The sequence below is a fragment of the Abrus precatorius genome, unplaced genomic scaffold, assembly GCF_003935025.1.
Source record: "Abrus precatorius isolate BTA unplaced genomic scaffold, Abrus_2018 Scaffold11, whole genome shotgun sequence".
Taxonomy (NCBI): domain Eukaryota; kingdom Viridiplantae; phylum Streptophyta; class Magnoliopsida; order Fabales; family Fabaceae; genus Abrus; species Abrus precatorius.
This window is the reverse complement of record NW_020874303.1, coordinates 10116476-10140172: the sequence shown is the minus strand read 5'-3', so window position 1 is coordinate 10140172 and position 23697 is coordinate 10116476. Positions and strand designations below refer to the sequence as shown.

Genomic DNA, 23697 nt, shown 5'->3' with positions numbered 1-23697 from the left:
GAAGAGAGAAAGTGTGCTCCAATATTTCACTCCATCTGATTTGTATACGTTATATAACAAAACGAATAAGAAAAAGTGAGAATATAATAAATATTTTTTTTTCTAATAAAATTTTATTATTATTAATTATTTATTTTTATTCCTTTAAAAAAACTCTTTAAATATCTCTTTGACACTTTTTTTCACTAAAATAATCTTTATAATAAATTTTATATTTAATTTATGTGTCAAAATTTAACGAGCTCAATGTGTTTTTCGTGAAATGATATACATTTATCATTTTTATGAGAATTCTAAATGTTTGTCTTGATACTAAATAATAAAAAATTATTTTTGATGAAAATATACAAAATATAAACGACTTGCAATTTTATCACATTTAAAGAAAAAAAAGAGAACACGAAAATATTTAAAAAATTAGGATATATAAATAAAGGATATATATATATATATATATTAAAAGATATTTTTAACAAGATAAAGTGAAATGAACTAAATAATATATTTTATAATAAAAAGTGAAGACAGTGTTAATTTATATTTCAGGAGAGAGAAGTATATTTTACTCTATTTTTATTTAATTTACAAGATAAAAAGAAATACATTGTAATGTCTCAATAAAGTTAAAACATTTTTAATATATAAAAGCTTACTCGTTCCATGTGCGCTTGAGCATGCTTAACGGTAAACGTAGTCGCATTCCTAGATCTAAACGTTGTTTTAAAGTATTATAAAATTATGAATAAATGGCACCTATTTAAAAATTAAGCCTTCTGCTGTGGTTTTACCTAACATGGTTAATGCAAACACCTCCAAGGATTGCCTTGTGGACACCACAGGAGTGCAGATCTCTTCTCCACGGAATCCGGGTCTTAAACGAAGGTAAAATGATAATATATTATTAATTAATTACTTTATTAATGTCTGAATTAAATGGAGCCAGAGAATCATATTTAATTTACTAGTAAATATGCCATGCGTTGCATGAGTTTTTTTATTTTTATTAAATTAATTTATTTTAAAATATAAAATATATAATTTAAATATAAAAATATATAAATATATAAATATGGTAAAAAATTTATTATAAATATTTTTTATATATAATGTTTTTTGTATATATTATATATTTGTTATCTTTTTTAATAATAAGTATTTATATTTTTTTTGTTTGACATTATTTTAGACAATGCAATATATAATTGACCATAATTAAATATAGGTTTTGCCAAATATAATTCAACATAATTTGATGTTGTCCTTGACAAAAAATTTTGTTCTATTTCACATTCTTAATATGGGATTGATGTTCCTAAATAGTATAATTGACATTTTTTCTTTAAGTTGTAAGCAATAGAAAGGAAATCCATTAAAAATTAAAGTATTTAAGAATTCTACGGGATACATAAGTTCTTGTTTAATTATTTGATTTGATTTATCACCTACAATTTTAAAAAAATTATTAATAAATAAGTAAGCATAATTTTAATTTATGATTTGTATGATAAAATATTAATTATAAAATTAGTTATGATAAACTCTATAAGTGTATAATTGAATTATATTAATAAATAAATAAGTAAATATCATCACAGTTTATAATATTAATACCAATACATGCATGGATAAATTTTAATAATTATTCTCTAATTAAAATAAAGAAGTAAATTAATTTTAAAATATGAAATAATTTTAAATAATTATTTGTTAATGTAATAATAATAGAATTAATAAAATTAAGATAATATTTATTAAGATAATAATATATTTAATAATGTGTTGCATCTTAAAAAAACCAATAAATAAATAAATAAAATTTTAATTTATATATATATATATATATTATACCGTCATTAAAATATTTGTTAGGTCTGTAATTATTTAAAAAAATATAAATATAACTTTAATATAAATACATTAAAATATTATACTATCATTAAAAAAATAGATATGTTCTATGTGTCTATTTTTATAATCTAATATTTGATATATCGCATAGTTTTAAAAAAAATAAAAAATTAATATTTAGTGAACCTGATTCAAATATTTATTTAAAATTAAAAAATATATAACTTTAAGAATATAACATAATAAATAATTATATTAATAAAAAATATTTGTATTGAATTAATATTTTTACATATAATAGCTGTATTTTGACTTATATCCTAAGAATTAACTTTAAGTCCACAAATAACTGAATTTTTTCATTAGAAAGCATGGTTCTCAGCGTTTATAATTGAATACTTTTAGAAAATTTTTCAGAAACATTAGAACTTGTATTCTAATCTAAAAATTTTAAATAATCATATAATGAGAATATAGAATTCTAATAAATAAATATAATTTGATATGCCAATATAAAGAATATTTTTATAATATTTTAAACACTAACCTTTATCTTTCTTAAATTATAAATCTTTCGATAGTTATAAAGATTTAAACTTCATACTCATAAAATTTTAGAAGTACATAGAGAGAAATATTTGTTAACTTTTAAAACAAATGATATATATAAAAATTAAATCTAAAATTTAAACTTAATTTAGAGTTAAAACGTTACATTTTTTTTTACATATTTATTCATTACAATATAAAATTATTAAATATACAAAACAAACAATTACCTAAAGATTTAAATATCAAATAATATTCATTTTCATTGTTATGATATTTAATAATATTTAATTTATTTCAATTATTATAATTAATTAGTTTTAATTTGAAAATTTTGAATTTATTATCATCATTATAACATTTTATAAAAAAAAATCAACAAAATCATTAAGTAAAAATATTGTTAATTTTTTAATTTAAAAAAATTAAAATTGTCATCGTAATTATTATAAAAATTTTAAATAATCATATGGTGAGAATATAGAATTCTAATAAATAAATATAATTTGATATGTTAATATAAAGAATATTTTTGTAATATTTTAAACATTAACTTCTTTCTTTCTTGAATTATAAGTCTTTCGATAGTTGTGAAGATTTAAACTTCATAATCATAAAATTTTAAAAGTACGTAAAAAAAAATATTTGTTAACTTTTGAAACAAATAATATATATAAAAATTAAATCTAAAATTTAAACTTAATTTAGAGTTAAAACGTTACATTTTCTTTACACATTCATTCATTACAATATAAAATTATTAAATATACAAAATGAATGGTTACCTAAAGATTTAAATATCAAATTACATTCATTTTTATTGTTATGATATTTAATTATATTTACTTTATTTCAATTATTATAATTAATTAGTTTTAATTTAAGAGTTTTGAATTTATCATCATTATTATAACATTTTATAAAAAGAATTGCAACAAAATCATTAAGTAAAAATGTTATTAATTTTCTAATTTAAAAAATTAAATTTTTCATCGTAATTATTATAATATAAAATATAAATAAAATATTATCTACATTAATAGGTTATACATAATTATAAGTCAATTTTTATTAAATTACTTTTAAAAAAAATTAAAATAATAAAAAATAGAGAAAAAAAGAGTAGTTAAAAAATTTTCAATTAAGATTTAAGTAAAAGCTAAAAGAGAATAATAATTTTATTTAATATAAAAATTAATCTTTATATTAATTAGAATTACAAATGTTGATATAATATAAAATTTATGAGTCACATATAAAATTTAAACAAATTTTATATTAAGAATAAAGTCAATACATAATATATATAAAAATAAAATAAAAAAAATATATATATAATAATAATAATAATAAGATAACAAAATTTTTTTTTAAAAGATAGAAATATTTGATGACATTTTACTTTTCAAATTCTACACAATATTAATAGTATTTATACAATATTGTAATAAAAATAGTTCAATATTCTAAATATTTCATTGTTACCTTTTGTTCACCATTTTTTGTTTCATCTTCCTTAAGTTGTGACCTAATAAAAAATATCAAATATAAATTATTGTATGATCTAAGAAATTTGAACAATATATTACAAATTTATAATTTATACATTAATTTTCTCTTTATTTTATCTTGCCTTAAGCAATTATTTTTTCTTCAATAGAACTTGTGTGCATGACCACTCAAATCACATCTATTCATAAAATAAATAAATTTAGAAAAATAATTGATAAAATAAATACAAATAATATAACAATTTTATTAAAGTTTTATAGCAAAATACATGTTAAAACATTATTTTCATAGCGACTTTTCAAATCTTCAAAGTTCACAAACTCAAAGATATGGTAAATAATTATGTTATCACCCTTAATAATAGTTAATAGCATAGAATTGCAATACTGAAAATTTTTTATGAAGTATATTTTTTCTTCCTTTAATATACCTTTGAACTGATAAAAAATACTCCGTACTATGAAAGCATATATATAATTGCTCTATAGAAAGAAAAAATTAATTAATTAAAAAATTTAAAAATAAATTAAGTTATTTAATTATTATACAATAAAATAAAAAATCTAAGCTCAATTATAATTTTTTAAAAATAATAAATTTTTAATCAAAAAAATACAAACACTAATACCTTTTCATCAATTAGTACCGTATCAGTACTAATTAACTCTTTTTTGCGATATATATTTAGTGTATCTCATAATCGTGATCTATTTATCTTTATTGGAACATGTTATTCTCTACAAAAGCATTAAAAATATAAAAGTAAATAATTACTTCTGATGTATTCAAGAAAATAATGATAATTTTGATACAAATTAATCAATTAAAAAAATTCAATATATGATATCATTTAAAAATAATACACCTTTATGCTTATACAAAAAATTAAATTGAAATATATAATACAATTTAGTAAAACAAAATAGAAAACATCAACCTCAAACACACATATACTTATGTGAACATATAATTCTTGACAGCTGACATGATTGCAAAATACAAAAAAAGAAATATAATAGAAAGAACAATGAGTCACTAAAACAAACTCCAACTCAAAGATCTTGTAGGAAAACACATCTTATACATCGTCTATTATACCTCCTATAGAAAATGAGCATTTGCTTGTATTAGAAGTGCCTAGAAAAAAATATCGTATTTAATTCTAACTGAAACTTTAACTGGCTCACATAAAAGCAACTATAAAAGGACATTGTTAGCTTACTCACTTTCCTATCAATTGTATGCCTTTAATATAATCTTTTTTTTATGCTTGATATGTATATGAGTCATTCAATAGATAAAAGTAAACTTTCTCTTCTATACTCGTTGACTCTTTAAAGTCTGGTTTGTGAGATACTCGAGATGAGATACTTAAAAAAAAGGGTGAGCAAGTTTTTAAAAGTTGTATAAACATGACTTATATAAGTGAAGATGAAGTCCTACTTGGAGATATATTAAAAATCAAAAAATAGAAAATCAATATAATAAAAGTTTTCTTTTCATCTGTATTATAGTTTACTTGCCTTTTTATTGAAAATTTAATTTAATAATATATAATATATATAATATAAAATAATAATTAACATTCAAATGTTGAATAGAACTTAAAACAAAGATATATTTTTATTTTTAATTAAAAGGTAACTCGAGAACTTAATCAATTTTTTTAAAAAATATTTTTGAACAATTTAATCAATATTATTTTTTCTATTTTTATTAAACATCATTCATAGTAGTTTTGTCATTGTCATTTTTAACATTATATAACTATCAATTCTAATAAACTTTTTTCGAATACAATTCAAAGATAATAAGTATGAATTAATTATAATTATAATTCTTAAATTATGCAAATGAGTATAATTAATTTCAATAATTTTTAATTTAATGTAGTTTTAAATTATCTTATGTTAAACTAATTAATAAAATAATTTAAATATGTAATTTTATCTTTTTATTACAAATTTAATATAATAATTTATAATATAAACTAATAATTTTATAAATATAATTTTTTTAATTCAAATTATATTTTAATATCTGAAATACATATTAAACTATAAATTATATAAAATTAATTAATAAAATAATTTTAATATGTAAATTTATTTTTTATTAAAAATTTAATTTAATAATATATAATATAAACTAATAATTTTGTAAGTGTAATTTTTTTAATTCAAATTACATTTTAATGTTTGAAGTACGTAATAAAATATAGGTTATATTAAACTAATCTTTAAAATGATTTAAATTAATAATATTTAAATTTAAACATAACTTAAAGTAAATATATAATGTTATTTTTAATTAAAAGGTAACTGAAAAAATTTATAGATATATTTTTCCTATTAATTATTTTTATTATGCAAAATATTATAATTTATTTTAACAATTTTAATTTTATTTTATTTTATATATAATATTTTTATTTGTAAAGTTGTCTTTTCATTATAAATTTAATTTAACAATATATAATATAAAATAATAATTTTGTAACTATATATTTTTTAGTTCAAAAGTAAATTTTAGAGTTTAAAGTACATATCAAACTATAAATTATTATAAACTAATTTAAATATATAAATTTATCTTTTGATAAAAAATTTAACTTAACAACATGTAATATAAACTATTATCTTCTGTAAATGTAATTTTTTTTAATTCAAAGTGCATTTTAGTATTTGAAGTACAAATTAAAATATAGATTGTATATATTGTATTTAATAAAATAATATTAATTAATATCACTCAAATTTGAGTATAACTTAAAGTATATATATAATTTTATTTTTAAATAAAATGTAACTTAAGAAATTAATAGATATTTTTTTATTATTTAATTATATTCATTCATTAGGTACAATTTGGTGATCTATTTCTAAATATCTTTTGAGATATTTAGAAACAATTTTGTTCTTTCATTTAAAACTTTTAGAACTTGAAAAAAAGAATTTTTCAATTTTGTCTTTTTTTTAGTTCTTTAAAAATAAGATCACAAAAAAAAAAATCAATTTTTTTGGAGAATCAGAAATATTTTACTTTTCAAATTCTACATAATATTAAAAGTATTTATACAATATTGCAATAAAAATAGTCCAATCTTCTAAATCTTTCATCGTTGTCATTTATTCACTATTTTTTGTTTCATCTTCCTTACGTTGCGACCTAAAAGAAAATATCAAATATAAATTATTGTATGATCTAAGAAATTTGAATAATACATTATAAATTTAATAACATTTTACTTTTCAAATTCTAAATAATATTAAAAGTATTTATACAATATTGTAATAAAAATAGTTCAATCTTCTAAATCTTCTATTGTTGCCTTTTGTTCACCATTTTCTGCTTCATCTTCCTTAAGTTGCGACCTAAAAGAAAATATCAAGTATAAATTACTGTATGATCTAAGAAATTTGAACAATACATTATAAATTTATAATTTATACATTAATTTTCTCTTTCTTTTGGGTAAATTTGGTGTTTCCACGGTTGAAAATATAGGTTTGATACAATCATCTGTTGTTGAATTTCAATCATTAAGAAAAGTCCATTTATCTTTATTACAACTTGTTGTTCTTCTACAAAAGCATGAAAAATAATGATAAATTTGATACAAATTAATCAGTTAAAAATAAAATTCAATACATGATATCATTTAAAAAATATACAAATTTATACTTACTCAAAAAATTAAATTAAAATATGTAACAGAATTTAGTAAAACAAAATAAAAAAATATCAAACTCGAAAATACATGTACTTATGTGGATAGGTACTTCTTGACAACTGACATGATTGCAAAATATAAAGAAAAAGGATGACAATAGAAAGAACCGTGAGCAAGTTTTCAAAACTTGTGTAAACATGACTTATATAAGTAGAGATGAAGCCTACTTGGTGATATATGAAAAGTCAGAAAATAAAAAATTAATATAATAAAAGTTATCATCTTATCTGTATTATAGTTTATTTGTCTTTTTATTAAAAATTTAATTTTATAATATATAATATAAAACAATAATTAACATTCAAATGTTAAAATTATTACTATATTTTAATATAATCTATAATTTATTATGTACTTCAATTTTGTACTAAAAAATTTAACTTACAAAATTATTAGTTTATATTGTAAATTACTAAATTAAATTTATAATGAAAGATAAATTTACATATTTAAATTATTTTATTAAAAGATAACTCGAGAACTTCATTAAATTTTTTCAAAAGTATTTTTGTACACATTAATCAATATTCTTTTTTCTATTTTCAACATTCAACGTAAAAAATTTTAAAGTTCATTTAAATTATTTATAATATATTTTAATAATTTTTTTATTAAATATCATTTGCAGTAGTTTTGTTAATATCATTTTTAACATTATATAATTATCAATTCTAATAATTTTTTTTAAATACAATTCAAAGATAATAAGTATAATATTAGAAATTTAATTTAATAATATATAATATAAACTAATAATTATGTAAGTATAATTTTTTGTATTTTAAAGTAAATTTTAGTTTTTAAAATATATATTAAACTATATATTATATTAAAATAATTAATAAAATAATTTAAATTTGTAAACTTATCTTTTCATTATAAATTTAATTTAACAATATATATTATAAATTAATAATTTTATAAATGTAGTATTTTTAATTTAAATTACATTTTCATATTGTTAATAAATATTAAAATATAAATTATATTAAGATGATTAATAAAATAATTTAAATATGTAAACTTGTATTTTTATTATAAATTTAATTTAATAAATATATAATATAAACAAATAATTTTATAAATATATTTTTTATTCAAATTACATTTTAGTATTTGAAGTACATATTGAAATATAGATTATATTAAACTAATTAATAAAACAATTTAAATATGTAAATTTTTTTTTTATTATAAATTAATTTAGTAATTTATAATATAAACTAATAATTTTGTAAGTTAAATTTTTTAATTTAAAATATATTTTAGTGTTTGAAGTACATAATAAAATATAAATTATATTAAATATAGTAATAATTTTAATTTGTAAATTATGAAAAATATTATAATTAATTTTAATAATAGTAATTTAAGCTAATTTATAGTATAAATATTTATGTTTCCGTTTGTAACATAATATAACCATCAATACTAATAAATATTTTTTAAATACAATTTAAACATAATAAGTGTGAATAAAATATAATTTTAATTTGTAAGTTATACATTTTAAATTTTAATGCACAGAGTAATAAGTAAGTGTAATCAATGTGAGTGACTTTATACATTCTAAATTTTAATGTATAGAGTAATAAGTAGATGAAGTTACATATATAAAAATAAGTAGGTACAGTCAATTTTGCATATATATATATATATATATAATATAAATATAGATAAATATAGATATAGATGCTTGTGGGTGTTAATTTCATGGTGCCGTCATAAATTTTGTGTGAAGAAAATGAATGCCATAAGTTAATTTAATTAATTAATTTATTTATTTATTTAATTTGGGGTTGAAATGTTATGCAACTATGGTGAAGTGTAAACTGTAGAGAAAGTAGGGTTTGGCATGAGTTAGGTACCTGTGTTCCTTTTCTTGTGCTTTCCAAATCGGTTCCTTTGACTGAGCCAGTTAAGCTAGGTAGCAGCTCAGAAATGAGTAATAGTAGTTTCATTGTGAAGGGTACTAAACATGGTTTATTCATTGAGGCTTTTCGTAGGCTTTAATCCACCTGAAAAGTAGAGTTAGCTGGGCGTGTCACTCACACAATTACAGTCACACACTGAGCTTTCAGCTAACGTACCTTAAAACAACCTGAAAAATCCTATTCCTTTTTATCATCATCATAAAGAACCATATTCCTTCATTCAAAAAGCCTGATGATCTCTCATACTTATTTTCGAATATTCTATTTCCCTGTCATAATATTCTTATTTTAATGCTTATATCATGCATAGTTCGTTTGGTCAAAGTTAGAGTGAATAAGTAAGTAATTGATATATATTACAATGGTGGTTGTGTAATTTTGTTGTGTAATTAAAAATTGCTAAACGTTGTTTTCAAGTATTGTAAAATAAATAATTCAGCCAATTTAAATACAAACAAATATTTAATTATTTCAATAAACTTAATTTTTTAATTATTTTATGGATAAGACCAACAAAAATATATTAAATATTTTAAAATATCATAAAAGTAAAAGTTACAATTAAAATAAATTAAATTTTTTTCATATTAAAATAAAATGCATCTCAAAATAACAAATAAATTTTTTTTCATAAAAATTATCTAATAATTCAATAAACAATTAAATATAGAAAATGTATAAAAAGGGGGCTATTTCCATAAAGAATGACTTCTTTTTTTGGCGAGCTCGTACGCTTTGGACAGAGATTCTTTTAGCACTCACAAGCACGGAGAAGAAGAGAACTCTCACACTGGCACCATTCAATAGTGAAGAAGGAGCGGGAAGAGAAAACAACATTTTTCGCGTCTCTTTAGCTAAAAAAAGGTATCAACGTCTGCAAGAATTGACTGAATATCTTTCATTTCCTCTATTTTATCAAGCTGTTAAACCGAACTTTTATTCTATGACTGCATTTTTTGGATTCAAAATTTTGTTTTGTCATTTTTATGTTTCTTTCTTGCATCTAAGATGGGTTCTATTCTCTGTCTAAATTCGAATATACAATTCAATTATGCAAGAACTGCAAGACTAGATCACGATAAGGAGAGGACAAGTGCTTATTTCTTTTATTTTAGTCATTTTAACATCATGAATAGTAGCAGTGCAAAGCATGACATGTTCTTTTAACCGATTATAGAACTAAAATATAATAATTATCACTGAATTGCATAAGAGAATATGAATTCTCCAATTAAGCAAAGAAATTTGGGTGAGTCCGGGAGAACAGGGAGAGCAAGAGTGAGAGCAAGATCAAGAGCAAGGGAAATAGTATGAGAGTCATGTAGCTGATGCAGATTTGTATTTGCCTCCATGGATGCTAATATAAAATTGAATGTTCTCACATTTTTCACATTCAAAACCTTTAAAACACTAGGTTCAAGGTCTGAGCTAGTTCAAACTCTATTTGCTATTTTTTTTTTCTTTTTGTTATGTAAGTATCAAATTTATTTCTTCTTATTTCTTTGTTTGATAAAAGATTATTCTTCTGTGTTTCATCTTTAATTTATTTCCTAATGCATCGGATATATTGTTGTCATGTTCTCCGTACCTGCACTATTTTAATATATAGGTTATGATCAAGAAATTTGATTTCAGTTTGCTTGTTCTTTACTTTTCGTGTAGAATTCATTTTCCTTATCCTTTTACTTTGTATGCATTTGATTTTATCGTAACTATTCTTTATATCGAGATAGATAATAATTTCTTGATTCTTTACTTAACTATACGAGATTTAATATTTGTTTTCTCTTTTCTGACCTGATTGTATTGTTTCTTGTTGGTGGTCATTGCTATATATAAGCTTTTGATAGAAATTTTATTATAGCACCAATTTTGTTATTAGCCTAACACTGTTTAATTTTTATTTTTCTTCAATGTTTTTTCCCATACTAACAATGCAAATCAAGTGTTTGCAGCCATTCTCAAATTTTCATTAAGAAAAGGCTTCACAACTTCTCTTATTTCAAGTGTTCACACAATGTATATAATTGCAATTTAGAATTTTTATAAGTTGATAAAGGGGTTGCAGATATTTGTATGTTCATACTATTAGTGTACTATAAAAACAATTTTCTTTTAAAAATCAGGATAAAAAATTAACTTTAAATTCTAATTGTTCGTTTAAGATTTGATGTTATACCTAAACTTTTAAGATTAAATTCCATCAAACGTGAAATATAAATTGGTATTTTATATATAACAATTATTATTCTTTAGAGATATTGAATAAACAATTTATCATTCTTAGTCATTTATCTTTGTGCTCTGAAGTTAAAATTAAAAACTTTATTTAATGTTATATTAAAGACCTACTCGTTTTCCTTTACATATCTTAATTATTACAATTTTGATTGTCGAATAATAATTAATAATTGTGATGTGTAAATTACTCTACCATTTGGATATTATAAAATTACATGCTTGAATTTTTTGCTTACTCTTTTGGAAAATGAAATTAAAGTTTTTATTAAAATGAATGTCTTCAATTATGAATACTTTAGTGTTTGAATTTTTATTTTTAAAAAAATACTATTTTTAATTCACACAATGATTTATAATAACGATGTATAGATTACTCTATTATTCACTTATTATAAATTATAAGGGTATCCATTTAGCTATACTATCTAATACCCTATGCATGTGAATTATCTTGAATTTTAAATAAAATTAACAATAATGATGTGTAGATTACTCTATCATTCAGAAATTGCACAAACATAAAACTAAATTGGTAATCCTACTACTTTTAGAAAAAATAAAATAAAAATATCCTTCTTTTCAAATCATCTTAACATTCTCGAAGAGTTTACTTTTATTTTAATCTACCTTTTAAGATTTTTTTTTCCTTTCTTGCAACCTTCAAAATTGTTATTATTTTCAATTTTAAACTTTTCAAAAAGGATTTGCTAATTAGAACTACGTAGCTCTTATTTTCTTAGAGCCTTGAGGAATACGTAAGAGTAGAGATCAAAACCTATTGTGTCCAATTATTTTAAAACTTATTTTTTTTTTATAAAAAATGACAAACAAATTAAATATCAAAATTAGGAATAAAATGAAACATTAATTTTTGCACAATTTAGAGTAACCATTTTTACAGGTGTTGTGGGATGCTATTACCTTCCTCATGCATAATTAGACTCAAATTCAAATATGGTTAGTATATCATTTTTTTTTTCAAAGTTTTCCAAGGTTCCTTAAAAATTCTAGTGATGGCTCTTTTGATCTCTTTTTCCTCTAGAGTGACAGTACTAAATCAACATCTTTAGATTTTATAGTAATATTATTAACAAGACATAAGAATATATGGACAACATTGTCATGAGCATAGCCAATAAAAGTAACAGTAATTTTAGCACTTATATTTGTTCTTTTAAAATTTGATATTCCTATCTAGATAAACACATCCACATTTTTAAGAAGTTCAAATTAATAAGACAAAATTTTCACAACTTATAGGAAGTTTATTTAAATTTTTAATGGATATTTGGATCGAATAGGATTCCAATCTTTATTAGCAACACTAATTCTCTTCAAAAAATCTTTGTTAGATCAAACCAAAAGAGGAATATTGTGCAACTTTTTGTACTCCTTAATGAGCACAAAATCAGATGTTTACAACCCTATATAAACAACAAATTCATAAAAACTCATCTTATACATCTGTCTCATCATACATAATTGAATAGAATGCTCATAATCCCAACCATAAAATTTATTTTCAACTACTAAAGTAGTTAGAAATTCCAAAGTTAATTCTTTATATATGGGTTCAAAACTGGTAAAAAAATTCTCCCAATTCCCATATCCAATTAACTCACTCACCTCCTCATGTAAATTATATTCTTGCAAAACATTCCAATCAATGAATTTACTCTTACCCATGCTATATTTTGTAGTTTATCATACCTTGTGTAATGACCAGGAGCCTAAAATGCAACATTTGGGATTGAGAAACTCTCAGAGTAGGCTCGCTTTAGGAATGAAGTCTCTTCATTACTGGCTCTTTCTCTTTCCTTGGTGCTCTAGATGATGACCTATGCTCCATTATATCCTTTGCCAACTCATCAAAAATAGCCATCATGCATTATTGAAAAGTTACAGGTGCATTTACATAATCCAAACGAAATTCGGCAATAAGCGAATGTTCCATATAGGCATGTGAAGGTAGTTTTCTCTTAATCCTGTGGTGCTATTGAGATTTAAAAATATCCAGAAAGTCCATCTAAGAAATAGTAAAACAAATGGCTTGAAAGATGCTTTAATATTTGATCAATGAATGGAGAGGAAAATGGTCATTTCTTGTTGTATCATTTAATTTCCTATAGTCAATACAAACTTTCCATCATGTGATAGTTCTAGTAGACACCAACCCAAGAGTTATCAGAGATAGAGTAAATCATTTTGGCATTAAGTAACTTGATCACTTCAGCCTTTACCACCTCCTTTATATTTGGATTTAACCTTCTTTGTGGTTGCACTATAGCCTTAAAATCAGATTCTAACAATATTTTATGAGTACAAAAAGAAGGACTAATCCCTCTTATGTCAAAGATTTTCCATGCAATTGCTTTTTAAGGTTCACATAGTACATTCAACAAATTAGAAGCAATGATAACTGACAACTTGCAATTACTTTCCAAAAAGGCATACTCTCAAATGTTCAGGTAAGACTTTCAATTCTACAATAGGTGATTCATATAGAGATAGGTTGAGTTGCTTCTCTAGTTTTCGATCCAAAGCTTCAAAATCCTTTTTTTCAATATTGATTTATTGACTTTTAAACAACACCACCGCTCTTGAGTTAGTAAACTCATTCCACCTTTTCCTCCTTCATGAACCAAGCCCCTCTCCAATGGGTTTAAAATCAAGAATTCATGTGCACAATCAGAAATGAAATCATCAATCACATTAATGAAATAATATGAATCATCTTGTCTCAAAGATTTTTTCATTACATCAGAAATTTTGAAAGAAACTTTCTCATCCCCAACTCTCAAGATTAATTTTCCATCACACATATCAATATAGCCTTAGTAATAGTTAAAAATGAACGACCTAAAATCAATGGGACTTCAGTGCTTATCTATATCAAGAATGACAAAGTCAACAGGAAAAATAAATTTATCAACTTTTACTAACACATCCTCAATAATACCCGTAAGATATTTAATTGACCTATCAGCTAATTGGATACTCATCCTAGTTAGCCTATGTTCTCCTAATCTCAATCTCTTAAAGATAAAGTATGACATCAAATTAATACTAGCTCCTAAATCAGCCAAAGCCTTATCAACTATCAATCTACCAATGAGACAAGGAAGAGTAAAACTAAGGATCTTTCAATTTTGTTGGCATCTTGTTTTGTAGAATTGCTGAACATTCTTTATTCAAAGTCACTGTAGATAACCCCTCCAACTTCTTCTTGTTAGGCAATAGATCTTTTAAAAATTTAGTATATTTGGTCATCTGTGCCAAAGTATCAACAAATGGTAAATATATAAGAAGTTGACAAAGTAAGAAAAGAAATTTACCAAATTGTTCATCATCTTTGTCCTTCTTCAATCTTGCTAGATAGGGAAGTGGAGGTATGTATTCCTTCACCTTCGATTGATTTTCTATAGTTTCTTCTTGTTGTTTATTCTCCTTTTCAACTGCATCTTTTTTTGTTTCTTATTTTTCCCTTTCTTATAATGTCTTGCCACTCCTTAATGTTACTGCTTTAACCTGGTCCTTTAGATTAGTTTCAGTATTAGCAGGCAAACTTTGTTGAGGTCTTTCTAAGAGAAGTCTAAAAATTTGACTAAGTTGTAGTTTCAGTAGATTGAAACTACGATTCTAAAGTTTGAATAAATTTGGTTATTAACTCCTCAAGATTTGACCTTTTTCAGCTAGGGGAAAAGGATGTGAAGTCTATTGAAATCCTGGAGTTGTATTACCTCTCAATGGCGGCTGACTGTTGTTCTATGGCAAATTTAAATAATTTCTCCAACTAGGATTATTCATGTCATTGTAAAAATGGTAAGGTTGTCTAGTCCCAATCATATTAGCATGTTCTTCTTGAGCAACTTGACACTCATGATAAGGATGACTGTCACGACCCCTTTTTATAAAGAATCGATAATATTTGGCACTACCATTTCTAATTCACTTATCCATTTATGGGATATTATATACATGAATCCAAGAGTATAAACATTTTTAAAAAAAATTGAACTTTAACATTCACATTAACAAAATAACGAAGCTCCTTGGATATTTTCATATAACACCAACATTTACATAAATTCATATATTTACAACAAATTGATTCAGTGAGGAATTCAAAACACAAGTGTTTGACATATAATTACATTCCTTGGCAAATTAATAACCCAACAGTCTATACCTAATGCTCAAAATCTAGACTAACAAAATGATTAACACCATGATTTGCCAAAATGCTAACTCTAGTGTCTCTAAGCCAGACCTTTCAGCTTAATAAGTAGATGCATTCTCTGTAACTTCTACTCACGTACCATCGTACGATCATTGCAACACACATACCAACACAACAAAATGCAAGGGTGAGCTTATAAAATTTATAATCATAATATAGAATATGAATATGTAAAGCATTTTAAACAACTAATATATTTTTCAGCAGTCAGCGCAATAAATTCAATGAATTGATGCACTATGCTTAGCCTATTCCCAGCCCAACTAATGCAAATGCAGCAATTCAGTTCCAACTGGTTTCACAACCTAAGTACTCCAGAGGAACTGTTTTCTGGTCTGGGAGTAACCCATCCCGGTATCTGGATCCAGACACAGCATAACTCAGCATCCTAATGAGCTTTAGAATGATTGTGATGTAGCACAGCAAGATTAACATATTACATTACAACAAATTTTTATTTTCAGCTTCAACGATACATAAAGATATATAATTTCAATACACAATACATAGTGAAACTAAGCAGTTCAAAATATTAATTAAATATTCCAGCATGTATTAGTACTTTTGGCTCAAACATTCCAACATGTTATATAGATCCCAACATTATAGCATATTATATTTCATCACGACTTTCTAAACACTCATTAGATAATAGAGAAATATACTTGACTGTACAGGCTCTAGGTCCTAGCCCAAGGTTAACTCATACAACTCATTATCCTCAGCTAAAATGATACGCTTTATATAAACATTTTGGTCTCTACTAAATAAACTAGATCAAATCAGGTAAGCTCCCCTTACCTGGAATGAGTTTTCTTCAGATCAACTCCTAGTAAGTCCCGAAGAGATAGATCAAGCATTTGGGTATAGAATATGGTTCAAACAGCTAAGATTTACTCATAATGATATGGTATAAGTTGCTTGAAAAAGAGAGAGAAGAAACAAAGTGAAGACCAAAAATTAAGCTCAGAGAACTCACCTAGATCTCGATGAGATAAAATATCTCGCTTTGATAGGGAAGGAATTCGGCTTTAAGAAAGTTTTTCTAAGGAGAAGAAGTGAGAGAATAAAGAGAAAATAAGAGAGAGAAGTTATCTGGTGAGAAAATGAAGTTTCTGGGTGCTTAGGCCCCTTAAATACCTCTCTAGCACTCATGCTCTCGCTTAAGCGAGCTAACAAAAACTTGTTCAGAAGGCAAGTGTACCCATCGAGAAGTAATAAAATATTCTTAAATTAAGTTCTCGAAATATCATCCCACAAGGATTGATTTTCAATTACTAAGAATTTTCTACTTCAATTGTTTAAGCTTCAAAGATACGAGATTAATTAAAATAAGAATTTATAAAATCAATTATAAAACTAAAAGTAAGGAATACAATGCACGTCTTGGTTAAACTTATAGGAGAGGAACCTAGGGCATATGAGTTTTCTCATTCAATCTTTTATGTTATTTTTCTGTTTAACTCTAAATCCAATTTTCTTGTGATTACCAATCATTCATACGAATACTATTAATACCAGTGGTCATGCAATATTAATATTCTTTTCTCTAAATTAACATCCCCAATGGTCATGCAAGACGTCAATTTAAGAAAGCTTAAGGAACCTATGAATTTGTTAATTTAATAATGATTAGAAGAGAAAGATTGGTTTGGTCCACCTAATCCTTTGTCTCGTTTTACCCTATAGATCTATTAATTAACTGAGGTAGGTTGCCTAATGATATAATTAATTAGGATTAAGAGAGAAGTACAATAGAATAAAATCTAATCATGAAACGAAAATTAAATTTAGATTCTAACATCAAAATTCCATAAATTCATGAATGATAGTTCTCATAGTCCTAGCTATGGACTTAGTTACTCATGCTAAAGAAAAGAACTAAAACAATCATAAACAAAGCCATAGAGAAAAGCAAACTAGAATAAGATGAGTTTTCAGTCTTCAAGTATAGTCGTTCAAAACTCCAAGTCCTGCCAAGAGTGTGCCAAAGATCTCGTGTAAGAGAGACGAGATGAGATGTATCCCAGAGCAAAAGCCAGGATAAAAATGGTCTCCCCTACGATACTTGAGGTCTACCTTTTAATAGGGTTTGAAAACCCTAAAGAATCTTCATAATTGGGCTTCCTGTAGATGAGTACGGCAGTGCAAGGCCTTAAGCACGACCGTGTATGGGCTTGAAGTACCCCCATGCTTGTTGAAAGGGTCTTGGCGTGCTAATTGCTGCGAAACTCTAATTTTCCATCAATTTGGGCCCAAAATGCACCTAAAGTCCACTTGTGGATCATCGTATTAAGCAGTTGATGGGGAAGGAGATCTCATTGGTGAAGGTGATTTAGAGGTCAAGTGATAAGGGAGATGCCACATGGGAAATAAAGAGTAGAATGAGGGAGTTGTATCTGGGATTGTTTGTGTAGATTTTGTGTGTTTGGTTGAATTTCGGGGACGAAATTCCCTAAAGAAAGGGAGAGTTATAACACCCTGAATTTTTGTAATAATATTTTAATATATTAATATAAGTGTATATGTGTATTTTCATGTGATTATATGTTTGATTTACGTATATAATGACGTGTATATATGTGTATGACGTGGATATGCATGAATGAGTGAAATGTAATGTGGATTGTGGCTGGGCTGGAGTTAATTGAATATATATGTATATATGTATGTATATACAAGTTGAATGCGGGTGCTGCAGGGTACTCTTGTTGTAGCGAGAAGGCCCTCGGCGTAAGACATGAAACTGTGCCGTTCTCGTTGTAGTGAGAGGATCCTCGCTGTAGCGAGAAGGAACTGGGAAAGAGGGGTGAAACTATTGCTTTCTTGCTGTAGCGAGAGAGCGATGGTTTGGGGAGCAGTCTTGCTGTAGCGAGAGGGTTCTGCTATAGCGAGATTTTGTAGAAACCAGAATACAATTTCCTTTGAGATTTCTGCTATAACGAGAGAGGGTACTCGCTGTAGCGAGAGTGTCACGACCAGAAAGAGATTTAAAGAGGTTTAAGGTTTGGAAAATTTCATTTCTTATATCTCCCTTTGAATTTCTTTGATCTTCTCAATCCTAAACCCTATTTCACCGATTAAATTGCCTCCAAAGCCGTTCGTGAGTTAGATTGAAGGTTGGATTCATGTTAGGAACGCTTGGAGGTGAGTTTTAATGGCTAGGGTTTTGGTTTTTGTCCCTCTTCTTTGTTTTTTGGGTTCCTTTTGAGTTCTTATGAAGTTTTCCATGTGTTTTAGGGATGAAATTCGTTGTGGAGAACGTTTCCTATCGCTAGGTTTGTGTTGGATCTTCATTTGAGGTAAAAGGGGACTCTACCCGATCTCACTTGCTTGAGAATCCATTAGTTTACTATATTTTGTAATATGATTGAGATAGGATGTGTGAACTTGTGTATTTTGATGGATAATGCGTGGGGTATGATATTGATGATGTTGAATAATATGAATGGTTGAAAGGATTATGCGAGACATAGTGTGTATAATGGAATAAATTGCTGGATGAGTATTATGTTGAAATTGGTGTATGTGTGTGAGTTAGAAATGTTGTGCGTCGAAGTAACATGAATGAATATGGGCACTTGTACCGTGTGTTGTGAACAAATGTGGGCCTATATGTTTGTAATGTGAATGACTATAGGCATTGTGCCATGTGCTATGAATGAATACTGTATATGGTTGAAATGTGTGTGAATGAGGCATGTCAAATGCCATTGTAATTGTGCTATGAATGGTTCAGCGATACACTAGAGGTGTGGAAGATGAGGACGGTAGAAATACCTTAGGAAAGAGAGTGGTGGTGACACCAACAGTGAGCGTGGGTGCATCATAGGCCACATACTCTCCTCCTGACTAGACCTCTGACCAACACTTTTGCCAAGTAACGCGTGATCGCACCCGTGGTATTCGTGAGGTAGGGGTAACCAGCGATTATCTATGGTGTGAAACTGTGATCACAGTGCCACAGTGAGCGTGGCTACGTGGAGTGAGCGCATGTGTATGAAATAATGTGGGTGCAGTGAGCACATCGGTTGTGAATTGAAATTGTTGCCTGTGATTGACTGTAATTAAGTAGGATATGCGAGAAATACATGCAGAGTATATAAGGTAAGTCTCTATGTTTGTGTGTGTTGGATAGTGTAGAGTACTCACCCTTACATTTATTTTTCAGGTGACCAAGATGATCAGCACCAGACTCAGTCAAGAGGTGGATGAAACTGCTATGTGATTTAGGAATTTATTTTGAGATTTTGATGTATTAATTGATTCCTGTAGTAGTTATTAATTCAAATTGTAATTCACCCTTATTTTGAGATACTTGGTTGAACTATATTTTGAAAACCATTTGAACGAAAATTTTTATTATTCCCATATTTACGAAATTCATTTATCTTGGAAATTAAATTTAAGGTGTTACAATTTTGGTATCAGAGCAGCAGTTTATCCAAACCAGACTGGGGTATCAGGCTAAAGCGTCCAAGCTGAATGTTGATTTGTTTTGTTTACCTGAATTATAAATGTTGATATTGATCTGACATGTTAGCATGTGGTTTGTTGCATTGTGATTTACTTAGCTTAAAATGACTGGTAGAGGTAGAGGAGTTAAAGATATCAATGACCTCATGGATTGTATGGCTTAGATTCTGGAGAGCCAGCAGAATACCAAGGATTGTCTGCCTTTACTGGGCACGATCCTCCAAAATTTGAGGGTGAATTTAACCCTGAGGGAGCCCAGAGGTGGTTGGCAAATGTAGAGAAAGTCTTTAATGCAATGGGGTGCCGTGAGGAACACAAGGTGAACTACGCTACCTACCTGTTGTGTGGGGAGGTAGAAGACTAGTGGAGGTTTGTCGGTCAGACATTGACACAAGAGGGTGGCTACATCCAGTGGGAGACCTTTAAGGCAATCTTCCTAGGGAATTATTTTCCTCGGGATCTAAAGAAGCAGAAGGCCCGTGAATTCCTTAAACAGAAGCAAGGAAACATGACAGTAGGAGAATATGCTGCAAAGTTTCAAGAGTTGATGAAATACTGGCCTCACTATTAGTATGGGGATGGAGAGGAAGACTTGTGTGCCTAGTTTGAACATGGACTGAGTCCAGCTATCCAAGTAGCAGTCAATGTGTTTCAGCTGACAGACTTGCCCACTCTGGTGAGCAAGTTAGAATTTTTGAAGCCAACTCAAGGAGCAAGACTGTGGATACTAGGGGGAGTGGTCCAGCAAAACATGATAGAAGACCCCTTAGAATCTCAAAGAGGCTATACTCAGGCTCGAGTAATTCTCAGTCCAAAGGGAGTTCATCACAAGAGAAAAGTAGTGGGAATGGCTCAGGATCAGGCTTTTTCAGAGGGCCGATTAAGTGCTTTAGGTGTGGAAGACTACACATGGTGAGAGACTGTCCACAGCTAAAGACAAGCTGCAGTAACTGTGGGAAGCTAGGGCACACTGCTAATGTGTGCTAGGCTGCTAAGAGGAGTGGTAGTTCGAGTACAGCTTAACGGCCTAAGTCAGGAGGAAGCACATGGCCGAGTATAGGACCAAAGCCAAGTATCCCTGAAAGAGTCTTTTCCATGAGCAAGATGGAGGCTTCACAATTTGAGGAGCTGATTCGTGGTAAATGCATTATTAAAGGCCAATTACTAGATGAGCTATTTGATTCGGGTGCTACACATTCTTTTGTATCCGTGGATTGTGTGAAAAGTCTGAATTTGTACATGATGAGTTGCCATGCAATGTTGTGGTGACTACCCCGATAGGTAAGCTAGTTGTGACGTCATGGGTGTATTTAGGATGCTTTATAATGATGAACGGTAGGAAATTTGAGGTGGACTTAATTTATTTGCATTTTTCTCAACTAAATGTGATTTTGGAAATGGATTGGGTAGCTGTTAACCATGTGCTACTGGACTTTAAAGAGAAGACTTTGATCTTCGAGGCGATAATGGCAGAGATACTAAGACTTATGAGCCGAGGTGCGTGAGACAACACGGTGAATGCTAAGGCCTTTATGTCAATGTTTTCAATGGAGGCTGAGAACATGGTGGGGCTAAAGTATATCTCGTTGGTGAGGGATTTCCTGGAAGTTTTCCTGGAAGATGTTTCTGAGTTGCTGCAGGGAAATAGAGTTTGTCATTGACTTTATTTTGGGAGCTAGCCTGATTTCTATGGCACCATATAGGATGGCACTAATAGAGCTGGCGGAGGTCAAGAAGCAATAGAGGATTTATTGCAGAAACGATTTGTGAGACCAAGTGTGTCACCATGGGGACCGTCAGTGCTCTTGGTAAAGAAGAAAGATGGAAGCATGAGGATGTGTGTGGATTATTGGCAGCTAAACAAGGTGATGATCAAGAACAAGTATCCGCTCCCAAGGATTGACAATTTGATGGACCAGTTGAGAAAAGCTGCACTATGAGTATTTGGTCATGCTGTTTGGGGTGACCAACGCGCCTGCGGTGTTCATAGACTATATGAACCGAATCTTCCATGAGATTCTGGATAAGTTTGTAGTGGTATTCATTGATGACATCCTAATTTATTCAAAGACTTGGGAGGAGCATGCTGAACACTTGAGAATTGTTCTGCAAATTGTATGCAAAATTCTCAAAGTGTGAGTTCTGCCTGTCGGGATTCAGTTTTTAGGGCGTGTCAAAGGAAGGAATTATGGTAGACCCTGCAAAGGTTGAGGTAGTGGCTGGATGGCCAAGACCGACAAATGTGACTGAGGTCCACATTTTTCTAGGACTAGTAGGTTATTACAAGAAGTTCATTGAAGGATTTTTTAAGACAACTTTACCCTTAACGAAGCTGACCCGCAAGGGCAGGGAATTTAAGTGAACCAAAGGGTGTGAAGCTAGTTTCCTAGAATTGAAAATAAAGTTGACGTCAGCGCCCGTGTTAGTTATGCTGGACCCGAAGCGGAAGTTTGATGTGTATTGTGATGCGTCCGAGTAGGGACTTGGGTGTGTTTTGATGCAAGACGGGCGAGTAGTTGCCTATGTCTCAAGGCAATTACGTCCTCACAAAGTAAACTATCTGACTCATGACTTGGAGTTAGCCGTGGTGGTTTTTGCTCTTAAGGTATGGAGGCACTACCTATATGGGGCGATGTTTAAGGTGTTCAGTGACCATAAGAGTTTGAAGTACCTGTTTGATCAGAGGGAGCTGAACATGCAACAGAGAAGATGGATGAAATTCTTCAAGGACTATGACTTCACATTGTCTTACCACCTTGGTAAGGCAAATGTGGTGGCTGACACTTTGGGCCAGAAGTCATTGCACGTGGCGGCAATCATGGTAAAAGAAATGGAGTTGATTGAGGAATTTCGGGACATGAATTTGGCAAGGCCAAAGAGTTTGTACCTCGGAGCGACAACAATTCATAATGACTGACTTCTTGGTGTATGTCCGAGATGCGCAATAGGGAGATACTTTTCTGCAAGATATGATGAGGCAAAAGAATAAGGGAAAGGACTTGGAGTTTCACTGCGATGAGAACGGGGTGATTAAGTTCCAGAACCGAGTGTGTATTCCCTAAGTGGATGAGTTAAAGCATATGATACTTGAGGAAGCGCATAAGAGCAGGATGAGTTTTCACCCTGATGTGACCAAAATGTATCAGGATCTACGAAAGAGTTTT

General features: G+C 27.5%; 1 protein-coding gene across 1 annotated transcript; it reads left to right on the top strand.

Annotated features, from left to right (window-relative positions):
- The first annotated feature begins 793 nt into the window (after nucleotides 1-793).
- On the top strand, nucleotides 794-22038 carry LOC113855608. The gene is made up of 7 exons (XM_027487239.1): nucleotides 794-882; nucleotides 19298-19335; nucleotides 20698-20852; nucleotides 20946-21076; nucleotides 21160-21511; nucleotides 21760-21814; nucleotides 21944-22038. The coding sequence occupies exons 1-7, from the start codon at nucleotides 794-796 to the stop codon at nucleotides 22036-22038; spliced, it is 915 nt and encodes a 304-aa protein (XP_027343040.1).
- Nucleotides 22039-23697: the final 1659 nt, after the last annotated feature.

What these genes read in the sequence shown, in the direction of transcription:
- LOC113855608 (XM_027487239.1), top strand. Translation starts at nt 794, where the DNA reads ATGGTTAATGCAAACACCTCCAAGGATTGCCTTGTGGACACCACAGGA. An exon ending in AGCTAGGGCACACTGCTAAT is followed by an intron (nt 21,512 to 21,759) that starts GTGTGCTAGGCT and finishes TTGTGTGAAAAG; the next exon opens with TCTGAATTTGTACATGATGA. An exon ending in TGTGGTGACTACCCCGATAG is followed by an intron (nt 21,815 to 21,943) that starts GTAAGCTAGTTG and finishes TGGATTGGGTAG; the next exon opens with CTGTTAACCATGTGCTACTG.